Source organism: Hippoglossus stenolepis, chromosome 6 (assembly GCF_022539355.2).
Source record: "Hippoglossus stenolepis isolate QCI-W04-F060 chromosome 6, HSTE1.2, whole genome shotgun sequence".
NCBI classification, from domain to species: domain Eukaryota; kingdom Metazoa; phylum Chordata; class Actinopteri; order Pleuronectiformes; family Pleuronectidae; genus Hippoglossus; species Hippoglossus stenolepis.
This window is the reverse complement of record NC_061488.1, coordinates 20,121,860-20,142,683: the sequence shown is the minus strand read 5'-3', so window position 1 is coordinate 20,142,683 and position 20,824 is coordinate 20,121,860. Positions and strand designations below refer to the sequence as shown.

At 39.1% G+C, this 20,824-nt stretch overlaps 1 protein-coding gene and 1 long non-coding RNA gene across 2 annotated transcripts; one reads left to right on the top strand and one right to left on the bottom strand.

The window, feature by feature from the left end:
- The first annotated feature begins 3,568 nt into the window (after window positions 1-3,568).
- Window positions 3,569-20,577, top strand: clcnk (chloride channel K). Its single transcript, XM_047340382.1, has 19 exons — window positions 3,569-4,599; window positions 5,243-5,374; window positions 5,514-5,642; window positions 8,112-8,251; window positions 8,363-8,440; window positions 9,650-9,725; window positions 10,251-10,376; window positions 10,987-11,071; window positions 11,364-11,465; window positions 12,224-12,308; window positions 13,290-13,448; window positions 13,695-13,764; window positions 13,935-14,045; window positions 14,337-14,553; window positions 17,099-17,232; window positions 17,680-17,750; window positions 18,155-18,235; window positions 18,849-18,935; window positions 19,170-20,577. Exons 1-19 carry the CDS (start codon window positions 4,449-4,451, stop codon window positions 19,206-19,208), a joined length of 2,073 nt encoding a protein of 690 aa, XP_047196338.1. The 5' UTR covers window positions 3,569-4,448; the 3' UTR covers window positions 19,209-20,577.
- Window positions 7,119-14,016, bottom strand: LOC124851969. Its single transcript, XR_007032796.1, has 4 exons — window positions 13,555-14,016; window positions 13,313-13,436; window positions 10,237-10,406; window positions 7,119-9,996 (listed from the first exon to the last, which is right to left on the bottom strand). It is a non-coding gene; the product is annotated as an uncharacterized LOC124851969 (long non-coding RNA).
- Window positions 20,578-20,824: the final 247 nt, after the last annotated feature.

Sequence of the window (20,824 nt, the reverse complement as noted above, 5' to 3'; positions counted from 1 at the left end):
TATATGTCAGTAGGTATCTAAGCAAACTGATTGTAATCAAAATCCATGATCAGCTGCCACCACAATCCAGGAGAAATAAACAAGAAACAAGAAGAATGTCAAAGAAAATTATCCATCATAAACCTAAACCTAAACAAATATAAGTAAGTGTCCTGTGAAGTTTTAACTGGAATAATAATGTTAGTAGTATCTAGTTAAGTACAGCATCAAAAAAAATTTCAAAATCCAAAAAAGGAGAGAAAAATAAGACTCAACAATGAGTAAAGAAGATAAAATATCAGTATTATTAAGTTCAGGCAGTCGGCCAGGAACACTGAGTTTAAAGGAATCACAACAGAGAGGGAGGAAATAACAAAAGCAAGTGAATATGATCCAGTGGTCCGTATAATCCCTGCTGTCCCACCGGTGACATTGAATCACCTCTATAATGTGTGTGTTTGTGTGTGCATTCCTATCTGTCCACAGCTGACACGCACGCAGACACACACACACACACACACACACACACACACACACACACACACACACACACACACACACAGGGGTTGAGTCTGCTTCAGCTGCCGTATGTTACATAATGTCCCAGACAGATGAATACATTCCAGTGATTGACTGTGACTGAGCTGGAAGGTCATCTCACGGCTGCTGTCGTATTTTCATAAGCAGACATTTCAGCTTTGTATGCAAATGTGGTCACACTGGCATCAGTAAACAACAAGACCCTGAGACACAACGAAAAGTGTCTTAGTTTGGTGCTGAACTCTTTCTTTCAAAAGATATCCCTTCACAGAGTGACTTGGAGATGCTGGTGGAGAGCAACACACCACTGATTCTGCTGTGCTAACTGGAAAAACACTATCAAGTTTGAAACAGTGACATATATGAAAGTGGGACACAGTCGTGACTTTGAAGGACAAAACATATGATTAACATCACCTTCCTACCTATCAAACCAATCAGTGACCCCCTGCGCCCTGTGGATGAGCCGCTCACTGTAGGGGGTCAAAGCCTGTTCTGTTCTCTTGGTATGAAAACCATATTTTCCACACCACTATCCACACATCACTGTAGATCATTATCAGGGATTTTTGTGCCATCGAACTCTCAAATGTGAGTTCATGTTAGTAATGAGGGATTTATACACTGCAGACCTGCTGTAATATCCCTCTTAATGTCACACTCTCTTACATATTTCACACTGCAAGCCTTAGTGCTCAATTCTAATTTTGTGAACTGGACATAGCCCTGATGTGACTCGCATGCGTAGAAGAACAACAGGACCCTGTGTATGGAAGTGCACAAGGAGAAGAAATCAGTAATAAACATGGAGGCCACAGATGTGAGAGCGTTTACAGTTTACATTTTCTCTTGATATGCTTTAAAAACACAGACAGGTTACAATATGACCCCTCAAGTTTTTGTTGGACAGACGTTTCACCCCAAGATCTAAAACCTCACTGTCCCTCGACTGACTACCTCTGTCGCAGCTGTCTTCCATGTTTGTTTTACGCCTGGAGAGTCCCGCCCGCCCCTCTGCCTGCGCAAAATGATGGGAAATGTTGATCTAGAGTGACGTAAAAGCCGCATTGAATTTGGATACGGGTCAAATGTCTGTTCAGACTGAGGTCGCATTTCCAAAAATCGCCCCCCCACTTGGGCCCTAACGAACTGGGTTTTATTATAGTAATTTCACTGAAAACAGCTGCTTGCTGCAGCTGGAAAATGGGCCTGATGAGAGCAGAGTTGATTGGATTTGGTTGAAGCATCACTCAAGTTGTTTTGAATGGCAAATCAATATTGTGAGGACATAGTTAAGGATAATTTTTAAATAAAGTCTATTACCGTTTTTTCCCCCTCTGGGTTCGCTGAGATACTGTTGTTATAGGAACAGCACAGATGTAGTTTTGGATCATGATAAAACAGAGGGTATTTAACTTGTGATGTTTTGTTCTCAAGGGTGGGGATATTATTCTATTTATTTGTAAAATGTTTCATATTCAGTTTTGGGATTTTGTAACTGTTACATAATTTGATTTACTTATTACGTATTATTTGTCAGAGAACAATTCTACGATTGGTAGATATGATAGTTTATGGGAAAAAAGTAAAGTACCCTCCTGTCTGGCTCTAGTCGCCTCATTTTGCTGTTACCATGGAAACAAGTTTTTACACGAGAGGAGCAGTTTGTATGTGTGTACATTTCTGTGGTGTATATGCAAGTGTGTGTACATGTGCGTGTGACTAACGCTCACAGTGTGCAGATTTCAAATCTCTATAATAACACACATGGTAATTGAACGCCTGCAGGGGAGGAAGAGCTGAGGAAAATAAACATTAACTAAGAGCTCTAAAGTTTCTCTCTCTATTGCTTTGTGTGTGTGTGTTTCCAGATCTGAACGATAATTACCTTGACCTTGAGCTAAAATTCTGAATATGGACGTAGATTTCCTGCAAAGTGTCGTGAGGATTTTTCTGCTCCCCAGGCGCTATTCAAATGAAATTCTTTGAAGCCAATCACTGACCTAAAGAAGGTCATTGCAATGACATCATTCACACCACATTGTTGATCTCCATCGGAGCAGTAATATGTTTATCATACTGACCAAAGCTCTCGGGAAACATCATAATAGGCGCCTTGTTTCTTAAAGTTGTAAACTTTTATACAACATAACAACAAGTAATCTGGGTGTGTTTCGATCGTAGACTGTATATAAGGTTTTGATCCCACAAGGACCAGCATCACATTGTTTAATATTTCACTGCCGAATAAAGAACTATACATGTTTGATTTTAAACATTTTTGAAATTTAAATCGGGCCAGGACTTGATATAAACGAGTCAAACTGACATTAGGTGAGATATATGGAAGGAAGGAAGGAAGAAAGGAAGTAGAATGCTCTTTGAAGTGCAGAGCATCAGCTGTTATGTGGGAGGGATGGGAAGGAAACCTGCAGGAGATCTCCTCATGGAAAAGACAAGGTGATGATGAGGCAGCAGCTCTCAGCAGGGTGAGCTGTCAATGACGAGAAAAGAATATAGACAAGTCAATGCGACCAGTGACAGTTTAAAAGCATCTGTAGAAAATCTATTTCTCATGCTCTTATTAAAAAATATATATCTATGTGTACTACCACAGCCAGTGTAACCATTTTTCTTAATACATCAACACATTTTTATTGCATATTTTACCATATAGCTCTTCAAAGGTGACCAGCTGTTCGGTTGTTGATAGAATATCAACTTCCCATCTTTATTACATTGAAAGTACTTCCTGTGCTTCTTGAAGTTCAAATCAAGTTTTTAAAAACAAATGTCCCCCTTTTGCCAATCATATGATAAAAGACATACTTTGTGGAAAATAAGCAGTCAACACCATGGCTGAGTATTTCCAACTGGACACTGCAGTAAACAAATGCCAGTCTGAGGCTACGGCCATACCACACATCACTGCTATAGATACACCTGGTGTCCACACTTCCTGGAGTTTAATAGCCGCTAAAACAGAGAAGTTTGGAAACACTTCTGGCCACGTTTTAGGAAACTCCTTGGCCTTGTTTTTGAACGAAGATGTTTGGAAACTAAGATGTAGACATTCACAACCACTTGCTGATTTGGTTGTTTTGGTCATGATATACAGTATGCTGATTTGTCAGAGGGCCTCGGCCATATTAACATTTTCATGGATCCCAATCATGAAATGAGGAAGGAAGGTGTAGAGTCGTCCTGGCTTGAATTTTTTCATCACAAACATTTTGAATATGTTATTTTCAAACTGCCTAAAACAAAGTTTTAGGGGGTTTAATAAAGTGCTTGGACTTTGAGAGAATCTATTCTCTTTATCTTGACAATTCTTGATATATTTTTCTGCAAATGATCGTATAAAGTCTATCCAGATGGTGTCTTTACCAACATACAGTATTACGTACTAGTAAGTTACTTCTTGACCTTGTTAAGTGTAGGTTGATGATAAACTGAAACATAAATTAATACATTATCATGATAATCTGTTTTACTAGTTGTTATATCTTATGTTTACATTTCTACGATCAGGTATTATGAGATTATAATTTTTTTCTGCAGCGTGGTTAATGATATGACCAGGAATCTATTAAAAAGTTGAGTAGCATGAAATGTATTTTTTCTCTAACTCTGCACAAGACAGATGAAGGGCACTTTCCTCCATAGAGTTATTAGCAAACTTTTCAACCATGACTGCTCAATATGCTAATACATTCAAAGAGGTCAGCTGAGCTACTGACTCACCTCCACTACACAACACCAAAACACAACCATACCACTTCCAAGGTAAGTCTGTCTGCATTCGAATTTCGCTGTAGCTGTAGTAACTAAAACGTGGATTTGGTCATTGATATTTTTTAACCTCTATTCATACAGTGTTTGTTTGAGCCTGTGTTAACCTCACAATAACACAACCACTTCAAGGCAGAATGGAAAGTCTGGATGAGGCTCCTGGGAGAGAAAGAGGTGGAGAGAGCAACAACCAAGAGCGAGAAGATCAATACGAGACATCCCATTATAAGAGTCCGCTCTTCTCTGATCCATGGAAACCATACCAACGGCCCCGTGCCATTATCAAAGGTCAGACTGAATGTCAAATCAATAGCTCACAGAGTAACTTCATTATGCTTGTGATAACATACATGAATTTGATCTTAGTTTGACCTTAATCTGAGATGTCATAGATTATGGTTGACTTCAAGGACAACATGATCAATGTGGTTGTAGACATTCTTACCATAATACTATTTATAGGATAATGCCTCAATACAGATTTTTGATACCTTATTAATATTTATCGCTAATACTTCTACTAATATTATAGATTAGATAGATTGCGGTTAGGTTAATTAAATTAGGTTAAGACTCATAATTGACCATATAGGTGTGAATGTGAATTGTTGTTCTTCTCTGAATGTTTGCCCTGCGATATGCTGTGCACTCCCCCCCCCAGTGACCCTCAAGAGGATTATCAGTATAGATATGGAATGGATGCTATTAGAGGGCACTGCTGGCTTATAATTACCATTAAGATATACAGTATATATTAAGATATATACGGTGTGTGATAGTGTGCTCTATAAATAAATTCAGCCAATTGCCCTACAAGCTCTGTATTTGAGTGTCAGTTCAAACCCAGAAAAGGCCCCTGTGTATAAAGAAATCTAAATATACTGTGTTTAATTGTAACGCAGGAAGGTTAACGCACACGTTGTGTCCACAGAGTGGCTGCTGGGTCTGAGGCGTTGTCTGGGATCAATGTGTGGGATGGAGTGGTACGGCTACGCTGCTCTCGGCGTCATGATGGCCTTCCTCAGCTTTCTCATGGACCTGAGTGTAACAAAACTGCTGAGAGGTACACACACAGAGAGAGAGAGAGAGAGAGAGAGAGAGAGAGAGAGAGAGAGAGAGAGAGAGAGAGAGAGAGAGAGAGAGAGAGAGAGAGAGAGAGCAAAGGGAAGAAACAATTGATGTCTCTCTCACTTCACTTGCAGCTCACCAATGGCTTTATGTGAATCTAGAGGGCAACAGTCTGCTGCAGTTCTTCTGTTGGACTCTTTACCCAGCATGCCTCTGTGCTGTCGCATCATCATTCTCCCACAACATCTGTCCCTTCTCCACAGGTCGGTCATACATAATTCAGTGTTCATTCAAAAAAATTCAAATCAACTTTTGTTTCATCACTGTTGTCATCACTCACAGTAGAGTGACTCCACAAAACACAAAGACCTCCAATCTGCTTTCATTCACTGGATTTACTGAGTGCTGACAGTTTAATGAGCCTCAGGCTTTACATTCTTTTTCCATACTACAATGTGAATGTTTGAGTAATGGATTCAGTGTGGACAATATAGGATGATAGTTATTCGTTAAAACCGACAGGAGATAAGAATTTTATAAAAATCAGTCTATGTTTTGAGACAAATTTATAAATTAAAACCACATAGGTTCTTGAAGTACTTGCCACTATATCTTAAATTTGGCACACATCTTTCATTCCTATCTAAAGTAAAAGGCCTTGAGTGAAAGTCAAGTGGGATATTTCCTGTAAAATTCAGCAAGTTTTAAAGGGGGACGTGCGTATGAAAAGTCAGCAATGATTTGATCTGCCTTTAAAGTGTAATGTAATTCCAGGAAGAGGGGGTCTCTATTGTCCATCTTCGAATGTGGATGTGTGGTACTGACAGTGCAGTAAAAGATGGACTGGGTCATAAGACAGCCCTAATGTAACGGGCATGAAATCACAATGTGGTTACCATGACAGCATATAGCTGCATGTAGAAGTAGGTATACTCTCGTTCTGCATCAACGTATTTGAATAGATATGTTTCAGTATCTTAATATGGAGCCAAGGCTTATACCTGGTTCTGTCTGTCTGAAAATGAAAGCTGAGTTCGATGATTGCTTTGGTCTGACCCATGAGTACTGAGTTCCCGTATTGCAATGAAGTGTTGACAAGTGATTAGGCCTTCTGGTGCCAGAATGTCGACATAGTACCAGGCGTTGCAGCTGGTTTGATCCAATCACAAGATGGTCTTTATAATTGAAAATCATCATCAGGCGCAGACAGAGGTGCCACGCAAACAGCAGCTAACACATTCCAGATGATCCAGCTGATTGCACGAGTACATGGGGCTGATGATGTCAAGGAAGGTTTATGTCTGCTGACAGCGAGAGCTCCTTTAAGCTGCAGTATGTCGGAACATTTACTGTAATTACAGCTATTTTACTTGTATTGTATATTAACCGCAGCTGATTGTGTTCACCAACGTAATCTGGAAATCAGGCAGTCCTCGGAGTGGCATATATTATCATCTCTTCAACCAGGACACTTGAAGTGATACACCACAGACATTTTTAACAATCCTTAGTAGATATAAAGTCAGAAGTCTTCATGGACTCCCATATTGTTGTCAGCTTGATCTACTTTAATAGATTTTTCCTAATTTCAGAAAGAGTTCTATTTTAATCTGTTCTCTAATTTTCAGATGAATCATTATTTCAGGACAAAAGTCTGTCTTGATATCCCCCAAAGGTAGAACTTTAAGCTCTTATCTACAAAATCGTTCCATGTCTTGACCTTTTAATCAAGACACAGTTTCTGATTAAAATTACTGTGAGCACAGAGCTTCTAGGCTTATGACACAAGACTTCTGATCCAATAGGGTTTGTATTTCTTTGTTCTTTCTTAGATTTACTTTACTCTTATTATTGCTGAATATAAGATGATCTCCTGGTAACCCTTAATTGTCTGAGAAAATGCTGCAGAATGCTTTTAATGTTATTAAAATTAAATTTTTGATTTAACAGTTGTCCTTAATCCTCGACTAGGTTGGGGGAAAATTCCTAAAAAAAAGTCAATAACTTTTAATGATTAAAAGGATTTAAAGATAATGAAGCTAATAGACGGATGAAGGTAATGAAGAAATGTTATTGATGTTTCAGAGTGACATGGGCATTGTTAAGGCCAGAGGAAGCCAGAAATTCAGACTGAGGCTGTTATGTGTTCAGTCCAGTGGCAGGTCTGGACTTTGTCACTCTCCAATTATCAGTCCACCTCAGGCTGATTGTTATTTGTTAGAGAACATGGTTCTACTTTTCTCACAGGCCCTCACCCTGTCTCCCCCCTGTCTCCCCCCTGTCTTTCCCTTGTCTTTCCCCTGTCCTCCCCTGACTTTCACCGGCCAGGTCTTACCTCAGTAAGCTTTGGGTCCATGTTTATGGCTTGTATCTGTACTCCCCACTCCTCTGTAGACTGGCAACACTGCCCTCTCACTGTCAGGACAAAAGATTTCAGGAGAATTTAAAATGTGTAAAATGATTTGTGAGACCAGACTCTCAAACCCAACCTGATGACATGGTGTAAACATTACCAATCTAAAACAGACTCATGCTTTATTATTACTTTGTTTGTTTTATGCTGATTTTCCTTTACATCCCACAGAAGGTCTTTCTATCTCCTTTAACCTCTGTTGAATTATTCTGAAACTATTCCCCTTTATTAACTTTGAATGGCTTTAATTGAAGTTTTTGATTTATTTAGAACCTTCGGGCTTTTCCAGAATCTTGTCCTGTTGTTTATTTCTCTCTAGGCTCGGGGATACCAGAGGTACGAACAATACTGGCTGGCATTGAAATGCCTCATTACTTGTCTCTCACTAATATGTTTGCCAAGTTCCTGGGCCTTATCTGTGTACTGGCAGCAGGCAGCACTGTTTCCCTGGGCAAAGTGGTGAGAGACCTCCCAGTGTACCTGTCTACCATACAAAATATGTAGCTATCTTTAAAATTGTGTGTTAGCTTCATTATGAGTTATTAATGTTTTTGTTCCTCCTATCATCAGGGTCCGCTTGTGCATCTTTCCACCATGGTGGGAGCCTACCTTAGCAAACTCTGCACTCTCATACAAGACAAAAAGAAGGTAAAATCACAAGTAATTCAATTTTAGTGAAGGCTTTACCACTTGCTTTTTTATAAAATTACACCCTTTTACTTCTGAATAAAACTGTGTAGCATCAAATTGCAGACAGACAAAGTCAGGGTTAGTTGGTGGAGCTTTTAACAGATAGTTAAATGCTAGCCAGCTATTTCCCTTAGGCAGTAGTTGGTTGGTAGGGGGATGAAGGAAAAAAGTTTCCCCCTTAAACAACCTGTTCATTTTGCCATCCACTCTCTGCTATACCCCTATCCAGTATGAGAGAGAGGGTTGCGTGTGAGGAGATAAATAATTTATATGTGCAGTTGAACATCCTTATTGTTGCTAACTAAGTCTAAACGTTGAAACTGAGTGAGAAATCCTACCTGTGTCATTGGCAGTTAAAACATCCATTAAGATATTATCACGGCCGACAGGCAGGCAGGATTCAGCATAACAAGATACTGCTTTTGCTGCGTGTGTTTAATTCTCTGCAGGGGTGTCCCCCCCCCAAAACCACACCACCAACAATCAACCCCGAAAGTTAATTATCTGGAGATACTATCCCAAGTAATATTTACAACAAGGATCACTATCGGGACCACAGAACATCACCCCTGGTAAAAATGAACATATCCAACCAAAACAAAACGAAAAGGAGAGAGAATATTGGACTTACGTTCATTTGACATGTGATATAACCTAATTCCAAATCAACACTGTTGTGCGTATAATTTCACTCTTGCTGTCTTTTCTGATCATATACTGGGAACAATGTGCACATAACTATCTATATTGCCAAGATTTATTTGTCAAAATACAAATGTTGCCCGTGTTCTCTTTAAATTCGCAACTGATCACTGACACAGTCACAAAAGGGCGATCATGTGAGAGATGCTGTGTTCTGCCCTCAAGTGGCCAAAAAGCAAATAAATAAACAAGATTGAAAGCAGTGCTGAGAGAAGCTTTTTTCAAAAGAATATACTTGATTATGTTTTTATGTATTATGACATTAAATAACCCCAAGGTAAATGTTGCTTGCCCTAAAAGGAAAGGGACTGTTAAATTCTTCGACAGAAATGGACAAACTGGGAATGTTAAAAATATTTTAGAAATAGTGTTTTAAAAAATTTGCATTATATGTTATTGTATTTCTCTAATATGTAAAAACAAATACACAAAAGATGTTTAAATTATAGACTCTTTGTCTTTTAGGACAAAGGAGCTGGAGAAATGTTGGTTGTAGCTGCTGCGGTCGGTGTAGCCAGCTGCTTTGGAGCTCCCATCAGTGGTGAGGCGGTTCGGCATTAAGCATCTAAATACTTACTCTCACTATATCTGTCCTTCTCACATGTGTCTGGTTAATGCATCCACCTTTGATTTCAGTTTCATAAGCGTCACATATTTACCCGTCCATTTTAACTCTCGTCCTACACCGCTGCTCCCCATCATCCTTTTCTCTCACCTCTTCCAACTTTGATTTTGCACATCACAGGTGATTTCCTTTTTGAAACCTTGCTGGGTGTCCAGCACCTCAGGTTCAAACTCCATTTGTACTCAGCCTGAAAAATGAATTCACATGTCATATTCATATGTGATAATGTCTATAAAATATGAATCTGTTTATTAACACCTGAATTATACGTATTTTTTCATATTGGATTTTCATGGGACTTTTTCTTTCTACATATAAAGGCAGAAAAACTATTCACTACTCTTTAAACAATACCTGCTGCTGTTTTGTCTAAGGCGACTTAAACACCCTCTTATATTTTTCTGTTGTACCTTTGTCTCTCCCTCACCTCTGCTCTTGGAGGTGTGTTGTTCAGCGTGGAGGTGATGTCTTCTCACTTTGCCCTGAGGCATTACGTCCCGTGTTTCTTCTCAGCTGCCTGCGGGGCGTTGACCTCCCGCCTCTTCGCGGTGTGGAGTGGAGATGGAGGTAAAGGAGGCCCGGATCACCACTCGCCAACTCACGGTTGTCAAGGATAAGGTTCAATTTAGAATCACTGTCACAATAGTCTGAGGAAAAGTGACCACAAAGCCAATAATATGATCCCAAAGCTGATATTGTATTTATGTATGCTCTTTGAGTTTAGTGTGGCGGCAAATCCCCTGTTTGAGAGCCCTTGCTGAAGATTTGGATCGGTTAGTCATGAGGCTGTAATGTTCCGCTGTCCACATACTTTAGGACAATGTAGTGCGTTTGCTGAAATCAACAGACAGCCCTAACAATTTGTAAAATATCTTGTATTTCATATTTTTCTGAATGTATGCTTGCCAAAAAGAATGGTCATTTCTAAATTGAGTTTGGTTTGAGCATTTTCCTGGAGAGTCGCAATACAAGCTAGACTGTCATTTTAGCTTGTTGATAATGTTGACAGCTATATAATCACCTGTCACAACAGTAACCAGGAACAGCATTTGCAGAATCATGTAGGATGACAGATTGTATATTTCATTATAATACAATAAAGTAAGGGAAGATTGAATTTTTTGAAAAGCTGTGGGAGAAAGAAGAGCGATAACTCCAATTTATTCTGTCTCCACAGAGACTCTTCAGGCGCTGTTCAAGACTAATTTCCCCACTGCTTTACCTTTCTACCCGCTGGAGATTCTGCTGTTTGCTTTGTTAGGGTAAGTGCATTTACATGACGTCTGTTTGTTCCTGTCTTACAAATTAGAGCTGACATTTGGTGGTCATACTCATATCATTAACAATAAAAATCATTTGACCAGTTCTTTTATGTTTTCCTTCCTTTCTAGTTGGCATTTAGTTTTTTTTCCTTTCATTCATTCGATCATTTCCAGTCCTCCTCCTCCCCTTGAAGATCCTAATGACATTTGATAGACTATTGCTCCCAGGGTTAAAATAAGCCTCTCGTCTCTCCCCGTGGATTCAGCTGGCTCTCTCTCTCTCTGAAAACAGGCTGCTGTGTGGAGCTGTGAGCTGCTGCTACCTCTTCTGCCATCGGTGGATGCTGCGATTTACCAAAACAAACACGGCCTTCGTCAAGATGCTGACGACAGAGTGAGAGCTCAGTCCTTTACAATGTGAAAGCTGTATTGTGATGAGTCACCATGCTGCGTAACACTGACTCGGGAGATTTTGTCTGGAGTATCAATTCAAACAATTTTATGGGTCAGTGCTGCAAAAATATGACGCGTTCCGTTATATTGCACCTGCAGCATATCAAATAATTTGGGGCATTTCAAGCTATATTTACATAATAATAATAAATATCTATAAATTGTGGGTAAAAAAATTCACAAAGACATTTTCACGTTAGGTATGACCTACATTGTTTATATATTATAACGTGGCTGTATATGACTGACCCCCTCCTCCACTCCACCACTTGCAGTAGTTTTCATTTCTGATGCAAACTGTGCTTGAGACAACCTTCACATGTGCACGGTTCATGAATCTGTGCCCAGTCCACAGTGTTCATACTATTCAAACAAACAATTCAATTCAATTAAATCAAATGTAATTATAGTGCGATATCACAACACACTTTTTCTCCAGACACTTCACACAGTAAGGTCAAGACCTTACAATATTTTTGAGAAATCCGACAGTTTCTCAAGGTCAAGTGTATTAATCTGGGCCCAGGTCCCTCATGTGAAAGCATATACTAGATAAAGAGCAGAGTACGTGCAGGGCTGATGTTTATTCTGATGTTGTCACAAGAAGCACTCAACTGATAAAAATGCCAATTTTTTTAATAATTGAAAACGAGCATGACTCTGTAACAATGGTGTCTATTTGTGAATGTCTCTCTTCAGGAAGGGTCTATACTCAGGCTTGGTGGCCTTCCTCCTGGCATCTGTGACGTTTCCCCATTCTGCCGGACAATTCATGGCATCTAAGGTGGGAATCAGCTCTCTACGACTATTTGTTCTAGGTGGAAACTGAATTCATTGCTAGTCGATTAGTTAACTCTGACCTAAATCTGTACTTTCACAAAAAATATTCATATGCATTCGTCTCTCAGATTTCAAATGGCATTTCTTGTACTATAGCATGATGCCATAGTACAGTTTGTCACATTTGTGGTTTCGCAGTACCAGCGTCTTTAACATCACAATTTGAAAATTTCCAAATGATGGTTGGAGACTGACACCTAATATTCTTTGAGAAAATGATACTCCTAATGATGATGGTTGTAACATCGAGCTGATTGCAGAGAGGGTTGAACCCTGGGATGTGAATTTCACTGAGGTGGAATAGTGCATCATGAAATCAGCTTTATCTTGTTGTTATCGGCATGATGACTTTTCTTTAGACAAATCCTCTACGTTGGTACCTCCAACACTTGTGAATGTCACATCTTGACCCTAACCCCCCTCTTCTTCTTCTGATGCTGCATTATGGAGTTTTTTTATGCCAGAGCGTGCTCTTTCATTTTGAGAGTATTATTTCTTCATTTCACGTTCAGATTTTCTAAAGCTTTACTTCAAAACCCTGACGTCTCTCTCAAATAGCCCCTGCTCCTGTTGCACAAATGTCCTGTGGTTCAATTTGATACTTGATTTCTGATTTGTAAAATGACCTTGTTAAATTCCCCCACCGATAGAAAGCCAGGTCTGACTAAAGACTCTTCATTCTTGTATAAAAATGAAACTTTATATGTTTTAAACCATTTCTAAGATTTTGAACTTGGGCTGAGTGCCGGAGGAAAGTTGAAAAGCCAGACAGACTTTTAGATTGTTTTGTATTTTCATGAGATTCATTGACATGACCTAAAATAGATTTAAATTTGTTTTTAATTGCAGTGCCATATTGATCTTTTGTTTCACAACAGCATCCATTGCATTTCAGAAAGTAATGTGAATGACATTTCTTTCCCAGTATACCATGAATCAGCTCCTCACCTCCTTACTGGACAGCAGGCAGTGGAGCTCTCAGCACCAGAATGCTTCTGTGCAGCTGCAGCCTGAGCCTTTGTCGGAGTGGAGCTCGTCAGGGAGTCCTGTCTACCTCTCTTTGGCTTTCTTTCTGCTCATGAAGGTACACACAATGATAACACAAAACCTATGTCTGTCAACAAGATAACCCCCGTGTGGACATTTTTGCAATGCAAACAGTTTATTCTACCAGTCTTTGTATTGCTTACAAGGAGGTGGAGGAGTTGACCTGATTTAACATCTATTCGCTGCGATTTCCCTGCTCACAGACTGACAGTGACTCATGCTCACAGAGCTGCTGTGGCTGTTTGACAGGGATTTGACAGTTTGTGTTGTTGTTTCTCCTGAGATGTGGATGTTGGTCCTCGCCTGCACTCTGCCCGTTCCAGCTGGATACTTCATGCCAGTCTTTGTCTATGGTGAGTGGGGGGGAAAGGGAAGCGACAAGCTTCATTTTCAAAATAACGAAAATTTAAGTGTGAGGGATTTGCCTCAGAGCATCCTCTCACCACAATGTGAAAACTCTGTGAGGGGTTTCCTGGAATATAAACATAGAGAAACTCTTGTGATGTGTTATTCTTTTTCCTAGGGGCAGCTTTGGGCCGTTTGCATGGAGAAGGAGTAGCATATGTGTTTTCCATTGGAGTGACGTCAGACCAGCAGCAGGTTTCCATAAATCCTGGGGGCTACGCACTGGCTGGTAGATAAACAATATACATTTTTGATTTTACTAATGGTCCGACATGAAGTCCTGCCTGTATACGTGCACCGTTTTTAGTCCTCTTACATGTTCCTTAATTCTTCTTTCTTGTTTCACACAAAATCTACCAAGAATATATCATATACCAATTTTTATTAATTAGATTATTTTTGGAAAGATGTGCAGGATGTTAATTGGGTTAATTTAACAAATTGGATTAAGTAGACTGATAGGCATCCACATATCTTGAGTATGAGCTATAGTTCTCAAAAATGTTTTTCTGAATTAAAGGTGCAGCAGCTCTATCTGGGGCTGTGACACACACCTTGTCCCCAGCTCTTCTGGCCATCGAGCTTACCGGCCAGTGTAGCCATGCCGTGCCCGTTCTCCTCGCCACTCTCCTGGCCAATGCCCTTGCTCGCTCGGGACACCGCCCATCCTTCTACGACGCCCTCTCTATCAGCAAGAGGCTCCCACACCTGCCCTCTTTGAAGAAAGCATGCCCTCGGTAAGATTAAAAAGTGTCAGTGTTAAGTACATGATGATTAGTCTTTAGCATATTTTGAGTGTAAGACCGTAAAGATCATTTTTTTGTCAGAGCATGAAAATTCTCAACCAACACATTTTTAGTTTTTTGTACTTGATAGTGTTAAAAGTAAAAGTAGCCAACTTGCCGATTAGCCTGTAACCTAATGAAACGGTCCACTACATCATCATGGCTCAGTCTCGGCGATGGCCTCCTCTAAATCCATTTTAGCTGCTGCAGGTGAGTTTCGAGTTCTTATTGGATCAGTGGACCACTTTTAAAAAAATAAACACTACCAACATCCTTTCTTTTTTGGTCACAGCATGAAAATTCTCAAACAACAATTTTTTTGGTTTTCTATAGGACGTGAGAAAATTAAAAACTGAGATTTTTAGGTTGGCTTCACTAATAGCAACTCTAGGGGATCACACTCGTATTGCTCCCCGGAACAATACAAACTAGGAACAACAATTCTATTGTTACACTAATGAACCAAGTACAACCAACAATTTGTCAAACTTTCATGTTGTCCAACTCTTCTGTTCACGAACCAATACCTCAAAAACTAATGACTGAATCCCTGTTGGCCTCAGGTGTTTACTTTCAGATCATTGCTGACATAGCATGCTTACTTGCTAAATCTTGACCAGATGCCAATGTGCCAAGCTGCTAAATATCACAGGACCAAACATTAGCGTGTTATCAAGCTGACGATTACCCATGCTTTTTAAAGCTGTTCAATTTAGCAGTTAAATAAAAACAAAAATGGCGCACAAGAACAGAGTCTGAGCGACAACCATTCAGATTTAAGTAAGATGTCATTTCTCATAGCACCAAACACAGAACAAAGTTTTCATTGTTTACCTCGCTAGTGGTAATTGTGTAGAAATAGTAGTTCATGCTACACTTGTTTGCCTGGCTCGCAGCCACCTGTAATTGCCATACATATAACTCAGCTATCGACTTTAACCTGTGAGGCTGAAATGTGTTATTTGTGTTTTTTTTAAAACAGCAAGAAAATCTCAGGAGCCGACCAAGTAATGGATGAGTCACTGTTAATAATGAAGAACCCCATGAACCACCCACGCATCTATTACTTTCAATTTGTACACCGAGGGAGGAAAACCTTACCTACAAATGAGCGTACATACAAAAAATAACATTTAGAGAGTCTTACGTGGCAACTGACAGCAGCTGTTCAACGAAAGCATCTCTAGTGATTCAAGCTCTCTGAGTAATGCAATTTTCCCAGACACTACACCTGCCAGAAAGCTCACTTATGATATAAGTGCTTAAAATATGTGTACTTGCTGAGTGTAGCCTATAATGAAACAGTCCACTACATCATCATGGCTCAGTCTTGGATTGCATTATAAAAATGTGTTGGAGTAGAAAGTACAGATATGTACATTATGTAGTGAAGTAAAAGTGAGAAGTACCTGGAAATTTGTACTTAGGTAAATCACAGATCCATGAAAAATGTTAATGTACTTTGTTACATCCCACCACTGCCACATGCAAGTGTGAAATGTAAAAGGACAAATAAGAATTCTTACCATGACTCATATGAACAAAAATTTAAATCTAGTGATTTGTAGACCAATGTAGTCAGGATGTAAATATCATAGCAATCTCATGGGATGAACGTATGCCCCCATATTGCCTCGGTGATAGCAGTTAGCTGCACCATTGAGCTTTTTTTCTTTTATCTGCCGGTCACCGGACTGATTGACAGCCACTAATAACAACACGCTGAGATAGAAATCAAGACATCATTACTAACGGCTCGTTGTCAACAGCGTTCAAACTGAGGTGACTTCAAATACTCCTCAAACCCAGACACCCCATGGATCATACATTTGACTGATGGACACCTCAAACTATTTGAAAAATGTTTTGGGAATAATAAAACCTTTCAAAGCTGGTTTAAAGCTCTGCGCTGTGTCTATGATGACAGCAGGAACTGCGCTGTCGGAGCTTCCAGCTGTCCTCATAAGACAGTAACCTCAGGGCTAAACCTTTAATTATTCAACAGAGATTTTTTCAAATACAGATACAAATACAAACACATACATTCAAATTCATACCTGCAATATGTGTATTTATTTTTAAATTTGACGTAGAATTCAATGTAATTTAACTTTCCAGACCACTCAGCAATCGATTCAACCTGTAAGAAAATGTAATTTCCGGTATGACTTTGTGGATTACAGTTTATATTTTAGTTTTTTTTTTTAGTTAAAGTATTTTTATGTCATTTACACTTAATTAAGGAAAAAATAAACTGTAAAAAAATGTTTTCACATACTGGTACATAACCTTGTCTGTGTCTGAGTACATACAGCTTAGACCACGCCTTGTGTAGCCATCATCAAATTAAAGCATTCATCCTTGAATTCTTTTAACCCAAACATTGAAAAAATCGTTTTAATATTGACTTATTGACAATTTACTTGTTACATTTGCTCATTTCATTCAACCTGAGCTGCTTTTATTCCAGGTGTAACATCACTCTTCTCTCTCGCAGGCTTCCCTCCACCACAGTTGGACAGTTTCTGGGAGTGAAATCGGTGCAGCTTCAGAAAGCAGCTGGTTCAGCAGAGATTCAACATGCTGTCAAAACCAGCAGTGAAACTCAAATCCCTGTGGTGGAGTCCCACGGTGCGCTGACAAGTATTGAGCCCCGGTCTTTTAGCTAATGAGTCACATTTTGTCCAAATCTTATAATGAAAAATAGAATATATTGAGAGTATTGACAAATCAAGTAAAAAATCAACAGGATCTCAAAAAAGATCCTGTCAAAACATTATTGGTTCTGGTCACAGATAGTGGTGGCATCACATTGAGCCACTGAAGAGAAGAGAGAGAATCGATGAGAGAATATTTGGAAAAATTCTAACTGCGGCTATACAGCAGCGTGAAAGGACTTCGATAGAGACAAGCTGACAAGTGAGAAAATAGTAAATTGGCCAGCTAAGCCTTTCAGCAGCAATCAAACAGACAAGTTTAGTTTGCGACAGACAAAACAGCCCACTACAGACCTGCACACACTCAAGCTACAGACTGTGGCAAAGAAGATTGATTTTCCTTTCTTTTCTCCTGTTGAAGAGTCACAGATTTTACTAGGGTTCGTGCTTCGATCAGAGCTGCTGATTTTCCTGCGTCGCCCCAAGACTGAGGTAAAGGCCTGGACTGAGTTCAGATGGTGTAGCGCAGAGTTCAGATGGAGGCGCAGGATTAAACTGTTTGACACTGTTGAAAAGGCAGGCCACGTCTTTACAGCCAGTTTGACACTGACTGAATGTGAAACAGTTCCACAAAGGAGGACGGGAGCAGGATGCTCAGACAGTCGCTGCCTGATGTAAATGCTAATCTCATGAGAGCACACGCTGTTGTCATTTCTACTGCCAAAGAAAAAACTAAAACAGAAAAAGGATTTATGAGACTGTAGCAACACCCAAGCATACAGTCAATAAAGTGTGCAGTCAGTATTAACTGTGGATCATAATTTCTTAAGTGATACAGAAAACACCACACATCTGATAGAGATGTTAAAGTATGAATATGTTTGTGCTGTCTTCAGACTCTGGAGAAACATCTGCATGAGGTCTGTAGTATCCATCCAACCTCTGTCCTGTTATCACCTCACAACACTGTTCAGGAGGTAGGAGAACCTAATGTAACACAGTTGTGACAAATACGAAGGAATAGTTTATAATTTAAGTTAAATAATCTTTTCCTTTCTTCCACAGACTTAGATTAGAAGATTGATACCAGTCAGCTAGTTAGCCTAGCTTAGCATAACGACTTGAAGCCTGGCTCTCCTCTCTTTGTTTAATTCAAACATAAACATACAAATGTAAAATAATTTAACAGGAAAAAAATTGTCAGTTCTGTCAGAGCCCGTCCACAGAGAACCTTTGCACCTATTAATGCTGTTGTACCCAAACTAGCTGCGATTCACCTCGAGGGCAGTGGTGACCTTGTCCTAAATGACTATTTACATTTATTAACATATATTATCTATTGTATATCAGAATAAAAATTCTTGCCAGGACTGTGATTTTGCTCACATCAACCTCTCATGAATGCATGTCAATTGGTCATTTTAGGATTTACTACTGATTGGCACTAATTGATGCCCCCAAGTGGCTAAAATAACTTAGTTTGGTATCAATTTTCTCATCTAACTTGCAGAAAGACAGCAAATCAGCATGGTCACCTAAATTGTAAATTTTAATATGTCAGAAACTTGAAAATGTCTTGTGTCATTGCAGGCCCACAGAATACTGAGTGTCGTTGGAGACCAGACCTTGTTTGTCACAGAGAGAGGACGTTTGGTCGGGTTACTAACATGGACACAGGTATCGATCAATAATGTTTTGTCTGTATTTGCACTCACCAACAGTATAATCTTTACTGGTTTTAATGATGCAGCCGGATTTTCTTACCTTCCTCAGTTGTCATTTGTCTAATCCATATAAACACGACTATATCCATGTATGGATTGGTTAATATTGTGCAGATTGTTTTAATGGTAAATAATTAATTAATAATATCTCTCCCTCCCTCCATTTGTTCTCTAATTCATCCTCTAGATGAAGAAGATATTGGAGGATTTGGCCAAAGAAATCTAAGCTTTCACACATAGGAACTACGTGAATCCTTTGATCTTTTTTGAAGCATCCATGAATCAATCCAAGCCCGGCTCTTATAATGACACGATGTCTTCAGTGCCCTGGCATCACAACATTTCCACATAAAACAAAACTTTCATTAGCTGGAGGCTCCTGTAATACCTGAGCTTATTGTCTTGGCTTTTAATGAAAGTTGAAGGCTTTTGTCCACTGAGGAGATAGTAAACGTGCCTCATCAGTGAACTGCACTTTGTGACACAACTATATCAAAAGTGTTTCGATCCAGAATGGGATCATGGGGGGATGAAAACAAAAAGCCAATAACTAATCAATGAACACATCAAAACCCTGCTGATGGGTTTTGAGTGGACATCTCGCCCCAACACTTCCATTCATTAACATCAAACACAGATATTGATCATGCAACATTTAGACTTTACACATGTAATAATATTATATTGATGGGTTTTTTAACTTCTGTTATTCTCTGTCTTGCTTTTGTGACATAATCATGCTCATGTTTTGCAACTATTGTTCTCATATTTGGGGATTTAAGGTTCGGTTTCTGAGATGCCTCAAACAACCGCATTAAGGGTGAGCACTTTAGAACTGTTTAAAGCGAGAGTTCAAATTTTTCAAACTTTATAAAACATTAGGAAAGATACATTACATGCATCCATACTGCTGGTGTGTTGTCATCCAAGTATCCAGAAGCCTCCACATTCGTACAAACCTTGATTGCAGTCCAAATTATTGTTAGTGCTTTTATGCTCTGATTAATAAAGACAAAAAAATGGTGAATCATAAATAAACTTCATAAATCAAAATAGATGATTATTGTTGTTAAATGAATCTACTAACGCCATAGTTTGTACAGTTGTGATCAGGGGGTGGAGCCACATTATCAAGGTCCCACCAATACACGTGCTCAAACAATCGCGTGTCAGTCTCAGCTGTCCATCGTGACGTTTCACCCAATTGTCATAGCATCAAATAACTAGTTAAAAACAAAGTGTATTAGTAAATAAAATATCAGTGTAAAAAGAACTACCTAGATGAGAGAAACCATCTTGGAGAAGATTTTTTTTATGTGTACTTTGACTTTTTGTTTATGTCCCATCCACTAACAGAGGAGGCATGATTTATGGCCTATACTGTAGCCAGCCAACAGGGGGAGATAGAGACACTGGCTTCACCTTTGTGGAGTTATGTTGTCCATTTTCATATACAGTCTATGATCTTAAACAATGTCTGCCCAGGTACGAAATATAAATGTTTATGATTTGATGATCATCCAATGTTTGTTGGTTGGTGGGTTGTTTGTCCTGTGGAGATGTTAATTTGTTTTTTAATTTCATAGATTTATGCATCACGTCTATCAATTAATTAAAAATTAATCGAAAATTAATTAAGAAAGTTGTTGGTGTCTCTAAACTGCGACGTCACTAGCGCAGACTTTCAAATAAGTTTTAATAAACTGCAATTAGCGTCTAAGGAATTATTTCAGTGGTATTATTTTATAATTTGACTTTAGTTACACCTGTAAATTCTAAGGAAATTATTATTATATCAAGTCAAGTAAAAAGGAAAAATGTTTTTAGCTTCTGACCAGACTC